This window comes from Trachurus japonicus, chromosome 6 (assembly GCF_045865225.1).
Source record: "Trachurus japonicus isolate A0001 chromosome 6, Traja_1.0".
Classification (NCBI taxonomy): Eukaryota; Metazoa; Chordata; class Actinopteri; order Carangiformes; family Carangidae; genus Trachurus; species Trachurus japonicus.
The window spans coordinates 13,128,285-13,144,708 of record NC_140912.1 but is presented as its reverse complement, the minus strand read 5'-3'; the positions used below and the strand labels follow the sequence as shown (position 1 = coordinate 13,144,708).

At 41.7% G+C, this 16,424-nt stretch overlaps 2 protein-coding genes and 1 non-coding gene across 5 annotated transcripts in view; 1 reads left to right on the top strand and 2 right to left on the bottom strand.

Annotated features, from left to right (window-relative positions):
- Window positions 1-1,590: 1,590 nt before the first annotated feature.
- kif23 (kinesin family member 23) lies at window positions 1,591-12,411 on the bottom strand. 2 transcript variants are annotated; one of them, XM_085779011.1, is made up of 23 exons: window positions 12,259-12,411; window positions 11,496-11,562; window positions 11,175-11,303; window positions 10,119-10,224; window positions 9,845-9,981; window positions 9,635-9,747; window positions 9,374-9,544; window positions 9,167-9,211; window positions 8,133-8,245; window positions 7,365-7,486; window positions 7,136-7,238; window positions 6,980-7,059; window positions 6,772-6,891; window positions 6,229-6,388; window positions 5,564-5,725; window positions 5,289-5,455; window positions 5,019-5,192; window positions 4,632-4,850; window positions 3,554-3,787; window positions 3,360-3,448; window positions 3,186-3,264; window positions 2,206-2,276; window positions 1,591-2,120 (listed from the first exon to the last, which is right to left on the bottom strand). In XM_085779011.1, exons 1-23 carry the CDS (start codon window positions 12,270-12,272, stop codon window positions 2,105-2,107), a joined length of 2,691 nt encoding a protein of 896 aa, XP_085635137.1. In that variant the 5' UTR covers window positions 12,273-12,411; the 3' UTR covers window positions 1,591-2,104. The 2 variants fall into 2 exon arrangements, with proteins under 2 accessions (XP_085635137.1, XP_085635138.1); XM_085779012.1 differs by lacking the exon at window positions 9,167-9,211.
- On the bottom strand, window positions 7,965-8,061 carry LOC146985759 (Z30 small nucleolar RNA). The gene has a single exon (XR_015036093.1). It is a non-coding gene; the product is annotated as a Z30 small nucleolar RNA (small nucleolar RNA).
- Window positions 12,412-13,790: 1,379 nt separating the features above from the next.
- Window positions 13,791-16,424, top strand: part of ddb2 (damage-specific DNA binding protein 2) — a 6,026-nt gene continuing 3,392 nt past the window's right edge. The window contains exons 1-6 of one of the 2 annotated variants that reach the window (XM_085779008.1): window positions 13,791-14,151; window positions 14,244-14,335; window positions 14,822-15,013; window positions 15,498-15,664; window positions 15,966-16,065; window positions 16,194-16,371. In XM_085779008.1, the coding sequence (XP_085635134.1) occupies window positions 14,010-14,151; window positions 14,244-14,335; window positions 14,822-15,013; window positions 15,498-15,664; window positions 15,966-16,065; window positions 16,194-16,371 (871 nt within the window). In that variant the 5' untranslated portion in view covers window positions 13,791-14,009. Of the gene's footprint in view, window positions 14,152-14,243; window positions 14,336-14,821; window positions 15,014-15,189; window positions 15,336-15,497; window positions 15,665-15,965; window positions 16,066-16,193; window positions 16,372-16,424 lie in introns of both variants that reach the window. The other variant, XM_085779009.1, reaches the window with a different exon arrangement.

Below are 16,424 nucleotides of genomic sequence, written 5' to 3'. Positions count from 1 at the left end.
GGCAGCCGACCAGCCTAATTTAATATGGATTTATATACAAGGTGTCTTGTTTAACATAATGAATATCTAATCAAGCATGAGTACAGGAAAGCAATTTCAGCAAAGTAATTGAAAGCAGACTTTGTTTATATGACAGAGAGTATTGCTACACTCTTGGCACAGGAGAGCTCTAACTCGACATTAAATCTTCTTTCAAGCATCATTTTTAACAGAGCGAGGGTGTCTCTCTCTCTCCTTACAAACTGTTAAACAGTGTTGTTGACAGCTCAGGATTGTTGTTTACACATCACAGAAATGATCTGTGCTACAAACACTTAAATCTGGGCCCATCTTACATTAACATTTCTTACTGTTAACATGCATAGAGGATAGTGGAGCATGAGGGAATCCTTATGACTGTCAGGCATCCAGTGCCTCTGAGTGCTGTTGAGAAACTGATGATTCATAAAGTATTGTTGTACTGTGCTGCCATCTAGTGTTCACAGGTAATCCTAGGCCCAATCCCAATTCTATTTTTCATCCCTACCCCTACCCCTAGCCCTTAACCTTGAAACGGAGCTACATGGAGTAGGGTTGAAAGTCAACCCCTACGAATTGGGACACCACTTCAACAATCACATACGTCATCAGTAGTCTCTGCTGGCTTTCACATAAGCAGACGTGACGAGCTTTTGCCACAAATCCTCTATTCAAAACCACGTTAACTTAAAGCAGATATCAGTGGAATGTTTTTGTTAATATAAGTCCTAAATAGTCCTATTTTCCGTCAGCAATCACTTACATGAAGTATTTCAGCCTAAACACGAGTCTCTCCGTCACTCTGCTCTGCTGTAACCCGAGGAGAAAATTTTCCTTGTGGGATACAAGTGTTATCCAATGAGGGGAGAGAACGGCATGAAGGGCTGTGTGTGCAGCCAAGGGATGCGCGTGAATGTGGTGACGTAGCACGAGGACCAATTGATGCCTGACAAGGGCGGGGGCTGCTAACTCATGGTGCGTTCAAGGAAACTCGTACTTTGTGTTTTTCCTTCCTGTGAAGTCATACCAGTTCGATCTGGTACGAGTTCACGGGTCGGAAGTTACGAGTGGCCGTTATAGGGAACTTTCACAGACAACAGGACGGTAAAAACACGAGCTACGGGTTACCTGGAACGCTACCAAGTCGTAGTTGTGACTTGAAGCTGTAACTTACGGTTTCAAAAGCCTGCCTTGAACACAGCATTAGCCGAAACGGCCGTGCCGCTGTTATCTGCTTTAATAAAATAAAATTTAATGAAGACTGATCGGTTCATTGTAAAACACAGGTGGAGGCTCCACTGTGGAGCTTCACTTCTCCGAAAAACATCGGAGCAAACGTCTAAACAGCCGTCATTTGGATAAACCGACCGCACATTGGGGATCTCAACAGCTACTTTCTCGCATGAAAAAATATTAAAACTCGTCTGAACCAGAACTGGGACACCCCTACCACTTAATGTGAACGCGCAAAACGAAGGGTTAGGGCCAAGGGCTAGGGCTAAGGGGAGAATTGGAATTCACCCCTAGAGTCAGTCACTTCATCTCCTGCACACAAAACATAAAACAAAGTGGTGCTTAAAAGGAATTTTATTCCTGCAGGTACATCAGGAGAATTCAGTTTTATATGTAAAGAATGACATTTACAAGAACTGGATCTTTCAAACTCTACTTGAAGCTCGATGTAATTCACTGATTGAGACAGAAACAGTATGTGGAAGACAAAAATCAGTTGTTGCAGGTTCACAATTCCTCATGTGCCAGGTAACAATGTGACTACGTTACACACAAATGTGCAGAGACTCTTTTCAGCAGGAGGATCACAATAAGCAAATGTTTCCCCCCCATCCACAACCAAATCAAGTAACACTTCTATTTTTTTTTCTATTTGCTCAAATACAACATATAAAATATTTTTTACAAAAAAGCTTTGGTGACCCATGTATATACACTTATGCATATATAAAAAAGTGTGGAAAAAATGTTTAAATATCACTAGAGCTAATAATAAAAAAGTTGGACTATTGCACGACAGCCAGGTGGGGATAGCAAGGAGGGGAGTGAGCACTGGAGCAGCTGACGACTGCTTTTATGGTTTTCTGCGCCTGTGAAGGAGAACAGAGTTAATCAGAAACCCCCCACTGTGAAAGAAAGTAGGCTCAGATGAAATCTGCAAAGATGACAGCTTACTTAGTGATCCCGTGATGCTCATAACCAGGGCCCATGTTTGATCCAGCCCTCATCTCCACAGCCACAGAGCACTGGAAAAAAATTAATACATAAAATAAAATGTACCTAAGACATTAAAAAAGTACATGAGTCTAAATGAGAAGGCAATCATTAGCCAGAACACAGTGATGAACATTTTGTTGTTTCACATTTGTCTACGCTTGTAGTGTTTGTATCAAGGTGAAAGTGATACATAAATTGGCATGCAAACAAAAAGCCATCACATGTTACAAATTTTGCATTGATAAGTGGAAGAAGAATGCCAAATAATTTGTATATTAAAAAAATATATTGTTCGTCGTCGTGCCTCACATTTTGTCCAGTTATGATTTTAAAACCGTAGCAGCAGGCATATGGTTGAACATGTTTAAGCCTGGTCACCTTCACCTTCCAAACCTCTTGCAAAGTTTGGTTTATCACACAATCCATCTTTCTAAACCATAACACATGCAATGTTAAAGGGATAGTTCAACATTTTGGCAAATTGGCCCATTGCCATAATCGCTATAGTCATAGCAGTAGGTTCATTACCTTTAATTGTAGGTGTAAGCTATTTTCAGTACGGCGGAGCGCAGCGGCTGGCTGCTCAGAGCTACGCTATGGAGGCTAACGGAATTTCTTGGTTTCCCTCATTAAACTCATCAAATTCAACATCCCAAAACTCCACAGCGCTTTTGTAGACAAGTTGTGAGCTGCACAACCACCACGCTATGAGATAATGACGGAACGATACGAAACGGAGCCGTTTTCGAGGTAAATACAGGGTAAATACGGAGACTGCTTGCTGAAAAACTGTCCCTGAACGCAACGTGCATCAGCGGTTTTGTATGAATTTACCTCTAAAACGGCTCCGTTTCGTATCGATTATGGCAATGGGCCAATTTGTCAAAATGTTGAACTATCCCTTTAATAATAATGGACTAATAATATTGTAATGTTACCCTTGTCTCCACATCAGTCCAAGCCCCGTCTGTGCGATCTCCATTGGCTTGAGCACCTTCTGAAGATTTCCTCTTGCGGCTTCAGATACAAATGTGTAGAGACAAAGAGATGTTAAATCAATTTAAAAAACAACATGTTATGCCAGCAGCCATTAAACTACAGTGGTCATCTACCTGGAGGCTGTGGTGAGCTCCTGTTTCAGAGTCTCAATGTCAGTGAACTGGACAGCTTGTCCTCCTCCCCTGGTTTTAATCACCTCACCCTGATTAAAAAAAAAAAAAGTCACAGAATGTAATTGAATAAAATCAAACAGCAAAGCATTTTCTATTTGCTGAATTTTCTCATATTCCTGTCACAGCTTTCTGACCTTAATAAGTTTGGTTTGTATCTCTCCATCAGAGGCGACCTCCTGGTGCGTCAACACGTATCTGTCACACTTGGACAGAGCCTTCTCGCTGGGTGCAGACACCTGGATGGCATTGGGGATGACGGGCTGCAAAACTGTACCCAAGTCCAGACTGGAGGCAGGTTTATGGTCCACCCACTTCTCTCCGCCAGCAGACCTGGAGCGACGGTGCAACGGGCGCACTGGTGTGGCCGTCTGCTCAGATCAGCAGGGTAAGGAAGCAGCAGCAAAGAGGAGAAAACAAGCCAAAGAAGTAAACTTGGTCAAATGATTACACACACAAAAACAGAAAACCATGTAATCTAGTCCACTTGATCACAGGATACAGTAAAAAAACAACAACCAATGAATAGCACCTAACTAGACACAAGTTTTCACTTTACAACGTAATACTGCTGCCTAGCTCTAACTCACTGACCCTGTAGATTCTCTCTATTAGGTCTAGATCAAACGTTGGGGATGGCAGGCGACTTTCTTCCTCCTCTCTAGCATAACACAGAGCTCTCCTCCTGGCCCGACTGGTTGCAATGGCTGCTGGGGACCGAGTTCTGGTGGGCGTAGTAGATGAGTGGTAATCAGAACGGCTATCCTGAGCTGTCTGCTGTCCCCTCGGAGAGATGCAGCACGCCACAGACAGAGAGCTAGTGGTGCTGGGGACTGGACTGGCAGGCCTTGGGCTGGGGCTTGTCTCAACTTCCTCAACGCTAGTGACACTGAATGGCTGTGACCCTGACTCTGGCTCTGGCTCAGTGTGGGGCGATTCAACAGGGCACTGGGAAGCAAAGTGCAACGTACACAGTTAGTAATAGACAAAAGAACCACATGAAGATTAAAGTCCAACCGAGATCATGTGGAAGATTGGTGCCACTGGATTGTGCTATAACGTAGAGGTGTTGATGATAATGTGTCAACTGCCACTGTAGTAGGATTAGTAATGTTTGTCTGGTCAGAACTGTATTAGATGAGAACTAATGTAGTTTAACGCCTCTGTATAAACTAACACTGCTTTGTAATAATAGTGATGATCAAAACAACATACAGGGACAGGTGAGGGTGAGGCCGATCTCTTTGCAGGAAGGCGTTGTTCCTCTCTTGAAGGCCGCTTAGGCTGCGACTGAGGCTGAGTCTGACGAGGTGGAGGATCAGGACGACCTGGAGTCTTGGTCTCCGTCACTATGGCCTTGAGCTGCTTCAGCTTCTCGTCTTTCACCCAGAGCTTGTTCTGCATCTCTAGCTGCATCGCATTAACACGTCTGTCCTGCAGATGAAGAGATACAGTATAACAGTTGAACCGAAACATCTCCAGATTGCTGGCAAAGCTGAGGCATGACAAAAACAGCCAAAGATTGGGCTACTCTAACAGGCATGAGACAGAAGGCTAACTAATTCAATAATAATAATCTGTGTTACAGGAGAAATAACTCACACATTCTTTCTCCCACTTGTACTGAGTGTCAGAGACCACGCCATGCATGCGCTGCTCCATGCGTCTCTTCTCAGACAGCTCCCTCTGCAGCCTCTGCTCTCTGGTTTCCAGCTCGTGTCGCAGTGAACGTTTGTCGTCCTCATAGATTTTAGTTGTTTTCTGCAGGATGTCGATCTGGAACAAAACCACGTGAGACATTTGAGAAACTAAAAAAAAAAAATCCACATACAGCATTATTGAGGAATATCTTGAAATATCTTTGGTGCCCACCTTGTGTTCTTGCATCTTGGTTTTCTTCTCCAAGCGCTCAAGCTCTGCCTTGTTGGTCTGGATGATTTTGTCTTTCTCAAACAACTTGCCATTTTGTTCGTGAATGAAGTTGTCTTTCGAAATGAGGTTGTTGTCCAGGTCCTGAAGCATGGACCTCATCATGTTGGCTAAAAACCGGAGACAAGATGTGCCAAGAGGCCGGGTAAGAAATCAAATTCAGGTAGGTTGAACGGTCAAAGCTACAAAGTGAGAGCTGAGCTAAAATGAGGAGGCACCTGCTTTGTTGTACTCGTCAATCATCATCTGCCTGATCCTGTGTCTGTTCTGCAGAGCCTCAATCAGCCGGGGCAGGGTGATGTCATCGTGAGGGTCGGTCAGCTCAGAGGAGGGTAGAGGTGGGAGGCTGTGCACCAGCTGGTTTATAACGGAGGACACATCTGCAGAAATGGAGAAAAGCCATTTTTGTATTTTGATGAGCATATAAAATGTTCTGAGGATGAAGCATTTCCAAAGTTTAAGTGGAAGCATAAAGTTTACAAAAAAAAACAACAATCCTGTATGTTTTTGTCATATTTGAGGGCAAATGGTATTGTACATAGCGTATAAGAGCTTTGATACGAGTGAGCACAATACTAAGATATAACCTGAAGTGAAGTTATTAAAAAATAATTACATTTGCTGTGTTTTAATGAAAATACTCAAATTAATATATATATATTTTTTTTTATCATTTTCATGTTTCTACTACATCTTTTATTAAAATATGAAAATGTATTTAAACTTTAATTAAATCTGCCTGTGTCTTAAGTGTAAAAATAAATCAGGCTCAACTTACATTTGACTAAAACAACATTGTAAGTTAGAAGGGTGATTAACATAATTATTCAGAGTCTTGCTTGGCAGATTTGTCCTATATGGTGTACCCTGTCCTGTATCTTACCCCTGTCTACTGGGCCACCACGCTCCTCAAGTTTACGAGACAGTTCCTCTTTAAAGGCCTGGTTTCTATTACGGCGGCCTGGAGTGAAGCCACAGATGGGCCGGTCCGCCGGCCGAGCTACCTCCACCTCCTGGGTCATCTCTGCAAACCTCATCACCAGCTGCACAAGCAGAACGCATCTTGTGAGTCAAACAAGCAACAACTTGCAGATTTATTAAAAGGATCAGTGTGTAGGATTTAGAGGATCAATCTGTTTTTATTCATGTGTACTAAGCTCAAACTAAGAGTGATAAATGTTTTCATTAGCCCAGAATGAACCCTGTATATCCACAGCCTATCAAACCAAAAACTGCCTCTAAAGAGGGCCAGTAGCATTTTTATACCACTTGAAGACCACTGTAGGTTCTTCTATGTGCTTAGACAGGAAGGGGTTGAGGGGAGGGGCACTGGGTTGCAATCTTCACCCTCACTAGGGGTCACCAAATCCTACACACTGGTCTGGTAAAAACAAATACATGTGCTAAAAGTGTGAAATAAACATACCAGTGTTTCCTCGTAGTCATCAGCTTTTGGATTGACACAAACAACCATTTTGACTTTTCCCTCTCCATCAAAGTAGTTCTTGAACAGATGGGTGACTTTAGAGTCTCTGTAGGGGACCATCTGTGAAAAGAAAACTCATATTACCCATGTGGTTCTTCAGTGAATACTGTGTAATGACAGTGTTCAGTCTTAGTTTGGTGATTCATACCTTGTTTGTGCCGCACATCTGGTTCTCTCGGAGTACCTCCATGCATGTCCGCAGAGTCAGCAAGGACTGATTGATGTTACCTGCAAAAGGAGGTTGCGATTAAACCTCACGTGAACTTAAACGATAAAATCAAATCTTGATGGTCGGGTAACAAACCTGCTTCACGTATACGAGTGCCCTCTGCCCCCGTCCTACCAGTGCGCTCGCTGCCTGCAAGGTCTACGAGGCAGAGCTGACTGACAGACACCTGGCTCTTATCCTGACAAACCACATCAAAAAACAAAACAGTCTAATTTCAGAACTGGTGCATACAGTATAATTCATCCAGATATGAATTATAGAGCTGCACTCTGGGACCAGAAATCTGTTTTCAATTTAAACTGACCTGGAGAATGTTATCACCATCTGCATCGAGAGGAGCCTGAGCCAGTTTAATAATGAACACACTGTGGGAGCGGCTGGACTCTCTGTTCAGCCGAGTGTTTGCAATCTTCCTCTTCTTCTGACCTGGAACAAGACAGTGCAGGCTGCTTTTTAACCGTGTTACTGAGGGTTTCCCTCAGCATCAACAAGATAAAGGAAAAGTCTTTTAGGGGGACAGAATACATCTACATTATCTTGAAACTAAATTTATCAAGTGCATGGATTTATTGACATTTAAAGTCATTTCTTTCAGGCTGGATGTACTGAGAATCCCATGTCATTAACCAGTCATAAAACTTGGATAACTGATAACTACTGGATAAGCTGCAGGATGGCTAACTTAGGGGTTTGCTAAAGATCTCTGACAAAAATACTTTTATAAATAACATTACTGCAGTGTGCTAGAATATATGTTTAAGACATCTAACTTAACACAGGACTTCAACACCTTTAAAGTGAGATGAGTGCTGCAGAGTCCCTGTTTTTCACTTAAAGCATCTTTGCATGCATTGCATTTCAAATACCATACTCTGATCTATTTCAGGCAAAACTCTTCAACGAGCTGCTCAGAGAGAAGATTAACTGAGGTCATTCCCCAGTCAGAGCCGACCCGGAGGCCAGCAATACCAGGTCAGTCACATCTACAATCATCACTGCAGTGCTTCCCCCTTCCTCCTGTTTATTTGACCCGTCCTGTTGATTTCTACATGTAGGTGTCACAGCAACTTACCTCTCCAGAATACTTGAAACGCCTCCTCAGGAGATTTCACTTCCACCTCCATACACCCGGACACATACATGTTGTGATTCTGATCCTCTCTGAGGATTTTAGACTGAGGTGGTCTACATTGAGACAATTAACTGTTAGACGCTGAAGACATGGAACCGCATTGTTCGTGCAATTGATGTGAGGTACGAAACATTTGAGATGGGGAATGTGTTAAGTTTGCGTGATTACAGCCATGGAAAGTAATCAGACAGCTACAATCATGAAGCAACATTCAAAGCAAGACAAAAGACATTCACAAGATTTGCCATAACAACACTACAAGCAGCAGCGGGGGTAATCTAATCATTTTGAGGACTAAAGAAACAGTCTTCAACACTGGAGACATCACCTGGTGTATCAATATGAGCAGCTCTGTCAGTCCCAGTTCCCAACTCGATGGGAACGATGATAAATAGGATAAATTCAGTACTGAAACTCTGGTTTCATGTCAGTATTCGGGTAACAAATAGTTCAAATGATATCTAGCTCCCTCTGTTTCAGGGGGGGCATATGTAAGTTTTCTGATTTATCAAAACATGTTTTTTTTTTGCCAGTGTGTGGATAGTGATGGTCAAGATGGCTAGGAGCTTCTGCTGTTGTGTTTATAATACAAAGTTATGTTTACTACTTCTTCAGGGCAGCCTGGACGCTACCGTGAAGCGGTCCAGCCAGGCTGGGGTTAACTGGCTGCCATGTAGAAGTAAAGTGATACCACTGGATGCAGCTCTTGGTGAGTAAAGGAATACATTTGATGCCGAATCAGCAACTCGAGACAGTAAACAGCTGTCAATGTTCATGTGGGTTATGTAGCAATAGCAAAAACTTACATATTGCTCCTTTAACTATACATCATAGCATTTGTGTAAGTTTAAAGATGTGTCCAGTGTTAATGACAGTTCATGTATAATCTGCACATTTGTGTGTCACAGGGAAAGTTCGTCTAAGTCAGGCTTCTACTCTGATGTCTGATGTACGAGTATCCACTGGTCACATACATAAACTCAGTGTTCTGGCGCACAGGTGTGCCTCCACCATTCCACCTAGTAAAGAGAAAACATAATAATGTTGTGTTCCTGCTACTCTCTATAAGAACGACTACATTTAATACTTTCAATAACTTCAACTGGCTGCCCAGTTAAAACATGATGTTGAGTGCACGTTCATATTACATCTTCCGTTCAATTTACATTTTCTGAACTCACTTTGGTTTGATTACATCTTCCTGGGTTTCCTCCAGGAGATCATAGATGTAGTTGTTGTAGATTTCTATGTAGGAGACGAAGATGCTGAAGCTGCTGTCCTCATCCACACCATCTGCTTTATAAGCCTCCTCTGGCCTAATCATGTCAGCAATCTCAGGATCAAGCTTTTGTCTGAAATCAAATTTGGGAATCACATGTCACGCATCAAATTAGCTTACATTACATTACACATCACAGTCGTTTTCTCAGACTTGGACTTACCTTGAGGGGGTTGCTTTAGGAGCAGGCAAGTTGTTTTCTCGCCTTTGGCGCTCCAACAAAGCATCAACTTCACTCTGAACATCCATACCATTTTTATCATCCGTCTTGAAAACCTGAATGAAACATGGGAATTAAATTATAAGATTATTATAAGATAAAGACATGTACAGATTTTACAAGGAACACTGCTCTTGGATGCTACACCCTTACATATCTTTTGGCCTGGTAGGGGCCTATACTGTTGAAGATCATGTCGAGGGAGCGAGGTAGAAGTCCACCTTGGCCTGGAGAGCCAGTCATGGTGAACGTCTTCCCGCTTCCCGTCACCCCATAAGTAAAGAGCAGGCCTGTAACCGTAAGCAGAGAGAATTACCAACCAATATCATTCTCACATCTAAACAGTTCTGTCAGGCTGCACATATCCTCAATGCAGCTAAGGAAAAGAGAAAAGACACGCTGTTTGACCATGTCTGTCTGTGCTTACCATTTTTTCCATGGATGAGGTCGTCAACAAGAGGTTTGGCCACATACTCAAACAGCTCCATCTGAGATACTGAGACCCCAAAGACTTTTTTGAAGGAATATTGTGTCTGAAAAGGAAAAACAGCAATTTGAAATGAAGGGGAAGTATATTTGGTTGGGATGTAAGGATGTGACTCGTATTGTATATGTATATTTTTTTATTGTTAATGATTTATAAAGAGACCAAAATGTGCCATTGTGTTTCTCAATAATTTTGACTTCTCCAGCCTTTCTGGGGTTATGTTACAGAGCCTCTAACCCTAAGTTGGATGTGTTGAGGCACCCAATAATGAGATACCAAAACAACTCTAAAAACTGAAAGGCACCAAGCCTTTCAGTTTAGGGAGTGCCTCTACTGTGAGGTCCTTTTGAGTGCTTTAGTTCCTTGCCTACATATCCCCCCATCAGGTCTGGGAAAACATTAACATCCTCTGAGAAGAGCTGGAGGATGTTGATTAGAAGAACAATATATTTGCTATCTTGGTTGGCCAGCTGCTGCCATGACCTGGAAATTGTCAAGTGGTGGAAAATGGATGGATGGACTTGAAGTGGATGGATGAGAAAAAAAACAAACAAACAAAAAACTATAAAACAGTATTTCTTAGTGGATTTTCTGGGAACCAAGAAACACAAGTGAGTTAGTGAATGTTCAATTGAGTAATTACAGAAATGTGGATGGTATTTTGATTTGATAAAAATTAAAGTATCATCATAATTAAGGAACATGTCTTGCAGCAAAACAATGTGACTCATTCATGTGTTTTCAATAGTGTCAGGTCAATAGTTTGTGCACACTGCACAGTGGCACAGAGATTAAGTTATAATAGGCTTTGGCTACACAGACAGTACTCAGATTATTACATTGTTGGCTTTGGTCTTTTCATGCCACAAGAAAAATGCTGAATATTGTCATTAATCCTTGAAATCTGCATTGTATAGATAATGTAAATCACAAATTGTCTGTACTTGTACAAAAGGGGAAAAAACAAGACTACACCTGGTTCACTACATTAGTTACCTCTTTGTACTCTCCATTGCGGTTTGTTTTGAAGCCTTCGGGAGCATGCAGCTGGATGGTGCTGCTGCTGATCACCTCAATGCAGCACTCCTCATCTTCAGTGCCCAGAGGACGTACACGGCAGTACACCTAAATAGAAATACATCAGTCACATGTCTTCCAAAGGAACTTACAGCTTCATTTAAAACTCATTGTGACTTTTGGAGAAGTTCAGTGTTAGGTTTTACCTTAAAACCGCAACTTGCCAAATGATTGTTTAACTGCCCCCCAAAAATATGAATTACACAATTTGTGTTGATAGCTAATTCTTTGACAACTCACCCCAACTGGGTCTTTCTGGTTACTGGAGGGCTTTTTTGGAGGAGGCCTGCGGGGTGTTCTCCCCTTTCTGAAATAAAAACATCCACGTTAATTACAGTTCAAATGTTTCCTGCACGCTTCGCTACGTTCAATTAAAGTTGTGCAAAAACCTTTTTCGAACCACATAAAATGCGTGTTATTGTCCGTTTTCTGATAACAGCCGGTCAGATGATGAAAGTACAAATAATGAGGGCGATATTAATCATTTATTATTTGACGTTAGATTTCAGTACTTGGCAGAGCTGCTCATGGTACAATTGAATGAATGTGTCCTGGATACAAATAAGTTCAGACAATAGATGGATGGATTCAGTCTGTTGAAATGCCTCTTGTAGCACAATAACCCCACTTTTAGTTAATAACTACATGAATAACGTATTTCGCAATTAAGCAGAAACATTATATAACCATTATATTCATAGCAATTAATGGTTACAGCACGTTTAATGTTATTCAAAACTTTTTAATACCGCCTAAGGCCTTTTTTTGTCTGAGTGAACAAAAGCTTTTTAAGACCACAGTACCTGCAGCCCCCCGTGAGCATTAGCATTTTTCAAAGCCTGTTAGCTTCCGGCTAACGTTACGTTACGGCTAAAGCTGCCTAACTTGTTTCGATTCGGTCTACAAGCCCGTAAAGTGTAAAACTTCTGAGACAGCAACGTGCTTAAAGGCGGCATATGTTTTGCTAAAATGGACGGAAAGTATTAAAAGTTACAATACTTACGCTTGTCTGTTCATTGTAGCCGGCTGCTTGTTATGATTTTTACCGTTTCTGTCGCCACAGGTTTGAACTTTCCCTCCGCCTCAAATCACACGACGTTTTCAAAAACGGGCCGGAAACAGCCAATCAGAGCGCAGCACGACAGACACGTGTTTCCGCCGGCACGTCCAGGCCTTATATGGAAACTAGAAAAAATGTCGGATACAGATTTCTGACAGAGTAACCAGCAAAACAAATGTAAACAGCAACAAGGATTCATTTTGATTGAAGATAATGACAGATAGTATGAGTATTTTATCATTTAGGAGACGGTTTATTTCAAATGTTGCCAACATGAATACATTATTTGGGTGCTAGAGATTATTATGTTATGTTTGCTTGGTAAAACCTTGGTGATTTAGGTTTTAGTACTTCTGAAATAATAATATATGTGAAGACTTTAATGTTAGTGGAAGTTGTGCTGTTAATTGATTGAGATAAATAAATACACTGAAACTAAAAATAGAGATTAAAGGATAGATAAATAGTGCATTATTTCAGTTGGAAGAAGTACTGAGGAAAGTATACAACAGTGTAAAAATATTCCATTCATAATTTTACTTGGATAAATGTACAGCAATCTCTGCACCAAAAATGACTTAAACCTGACTGGCTTATGTGCATATTGTATAAGTCTGCTTTATGAAATGTTCTTATGTAGGTGTACCCTTGTTTAAGCAGTGTTGTAGCACCATTCCTCCCAAGTTATTCCAGGTGCAGCATGTTAGTTTGCAGAGAGAGAGAAAGAGAGTGTGATTTATTTTAATAGAAGAGAATAGAATAGAAAATACTTAATTCATCCCACTGGGGGGGAGTTCAAGTGGTCCAGCAGCTTACAAGACACATGAAAAATAACACACAGACCAATACATAATCTAAAATGATATAAATACTAAGTAAGCGTACAGCCTAACAAATGGCATTGTGCATCTTGATGGCAGCAGGAATGAAGGATTTTCTGAATCTTTCTGTTCTGCAGGTCAGGGTGATGAGCCTGTTACTGCGCCTGTTCCTCTGACCTGTGAGAGTCCTGTGTAGAGGGTGTTCGGGGTCACCCAGGATGGCCTTCAACTTACACCCCATCCTCCACTTAACCACTGCCTCCACCAGCTCCACTCCCCCTCCCAACACCGAGCTACATAACTATTAATGTATATATCACAAATTTACAGCAGAAATCATCACACCAACACATGTGGCCTTTATGTGATACAGCAAGTACAACAGTCATTTTCTCATTCAGCAGCAGCTCTCAGAGGTTTGTCAACCAGTCGTCACAGAGGATCTCATGATCAAAGATGTTGAAGTAGATATAATTCTGGACAGAAATATAGTAGATGGGATGGAGCACGAGTGTAATTTGAAATCATTATTATTGGGTACAGAAGTCGTTATATCACAGTATTAGGACCTTATTTTTACAGTCTAGTCAGTGCCTTATACACTCCGGTGCAGTAGGTGGCGCTGGTAGAGGTTTACGCTCCGCTAGTAAATACATAGAAGAAGCTGCACACAAATTACAAAACACAAACCTCACAGACTCACGTGTATCTACAGCTGCGTTATGCAAACACTGGATCTACTGCTTTACCTCTGCAGCACTGAAGACTGAGCATTAAAACAAGAAGCGGATTTAAACCTCACTGATGCAAACAGACGGATCTGCTACCGCGTCAAACGCTCCCTGCCTTTTATAGCCTTTTATAGCTGAAGAAATGAAAACAAGACCTACAAAGTCTGACGCGTCAGAATCAAAGACTAAAGTGAAGAAGAGACCCGCGGAGAAATCTGCTGCGACTCTCTCCAAAAAACTACGAGACAAGAAAGATGGAGAAGCATCTAAAGCATCGAAACCAGGTGTGCAGCCCTGACAGGACAGGACAGTCTGTGAAGTTAGTTAGTACACTCTGTCATACACTTTGATTGACTGACAGGTCTGTGTTTTGCAGGGCCTCCTCTCAAGAAGAGCGGCTGCAGGAGCATCCTGCACTACATCTATAAGAGCACTCTGGGACAAAGTCTTCACTCACAGATGAGACAGGTGAGAGAGACTGTGCAGTTTTCATATAATAAACTGAAAGAAAACCACAACTCAATTTAGAATATGATATGTGAATCACATTGAATTGTCTATCTTACACACACTTACTGTTAACTTACTTGGATTCAGTTATACAATTGCAATGCAACATGTTGCTGATTCTAAATGTAGGCAGTTTACAATGTGTTTTTTTTAATATATGTATTACTGTGGTTGTATTCAGATATGACATGCTGGACAGTGTCATATTTATGTGATATTTGTAATTGGGGTTGGGTAATTTAATGCTGTCCACTTCAACACCACTGCAATCTATAGTTTCAGTTCCATCCTAAAAGATAGACGTTGAAACTTAACTTGAAGTGCGGTAAAAGCACTCGCAGCACTTGGTTCTGTACAAGGCCATATCTGATCCTCTTACACAGAAAATATATTTTCACTGATAATGACGGTGATCTTGGGTTTTACGTTTACCTCTTATTTCAGTGTCTCCAGGAGCCTTTCGTTCGCTCTCTGTCCTCCTACCATTTCCACAGCGCCACCAGCCCCTTCGACCGCAGAATCACCTGTCTGGAGTGGCACCCCACTCACCGCACCACTATGGCTGTGGGGTCCAAGGGTGGAGACATTTACCTGTGGGACTTTGAGGTCCCCACAAATAAAACCTTCATTCAGGGGGTGAGTTCTCCTGTGGTGTTTGTTTGACCTCACACCTGAATTATCAACATAGATGTTGCTCTTACATTTTTTAGCACTTGAGGCCAAGGATAATTATATTTTGAATCAGTAGTTCATTTATAAACTGTGCAATTTAGATGTTTGTGATTTCAAACTTTCCCCGATTTTCTGCTTAGATGGGAGCTGGAGACTCAGTTACAGACATGAAGTTTAACCAGTTAAATCCCACTCAGCTGTTCACCTCGTCTATGGGGGGTACGACAGCACTGCGAGATTTCAATGGGACAACTCTAACAGTGTTTGCCAACACTGACACACTAAAGTAAGACTGAATGAAGTAAAGATTAAAAAAAAAAAAAAATCATCAGTCTGGCATCAGTCTTCTTACCAGGTGGCCCCCCACTGGTTTCATTTTGCACGTGTGTGTGGTGCTGGTGCTAGTGACTGCCCCGTCATCGGCCTGCTGTTGTGTTTGTGTGCATAGAACGGTGCAGGAGACTTTATTGGAGGGATGAAGTTTTGCCCCGCGGACCATAGCAGAGTGTATGTGGCGTCTGGTGAGGGCAAACTGACCACGCAGAGCTTTGATGGCCGCGCACCAACCATACTGTCCCGAACTCAGGACTGTGGCCACGATCACCACAACGTTTGGTGAGAAACCTGCCGAGAAGACTGATGCTCAGCAGAGAGAGATGCTGTGACCTGTTGTTAATTTGATTCCAAAATAATGTTTCTCCAAAATGTCAGCGCATTCTTAGCCCATTATATTCTTTTGTTATTTGTTTTGAAAAACTATTTCAAAAGTACAGATTTCAATGATTTTCATCAGGAGATTTTCTTTTTATATGATCCGTTTTCTATACAGTGAAATACTTTGTCTTCATAAATTTTTTACGGCCGTAATATTTGTCATAATTAGTGGATTCACTTTGTTGCTTGTTGTCTCCCACAGTTTTTGGTACTGCTGTGTCGATGTGTCTGTCAGCCGGCAGATGCTCGTGACAGGAGACAATATGGGACAGCTCGAACTCCTCGGCTTGGATGGACAAAAGGTGTGTGTGTGTCTCCTAAATGAAGTAGAGATGAATTCTATGTTTGCAACCAGAACACATTTTAATAACAAGAAAAATAATATGGGTATTATAATTGTGAAGAGCTTTGTTCCATTTTTACATCATAGATTTTTAGTAACAAGCTGCACAAAGCCAAAGTGACCCACGCAGAGTTCAACTCCAGATGTGACTGGTTGTTGGCGACGGCCTCGGTCGACCACACGGTGAAACTCTGGGACCTGAGAAACATAAAAGACAAGAACAGTTTCCTGCATGACATGCCTCATGACAGGGCCGTCAACTCAGGTAACACTCGTTGTTATTTGTGCAATCTAAAATGTGTAAAAATGAAGAATTAA

Bases quoted from the DNA above. Each gene is read 5' to 3' on its own strand.
- kif23 (XM_085779011.1), bottom strand. The intron at 4,851-5,018 runs GTGAGTTATTTC...CTTCATCTGCAG, and splicing joins ACAAGTGGGAGAAAGAATGT to GACAGACGTGTTAATGCGAT. The intron at 2,277-3,185 runs GTAACATTACAA...ATTTTTTTCCAG, and splicing joins GGACTGATGTGGAGACAAGG to TGCTCTGTGGCTGTGGAGAT.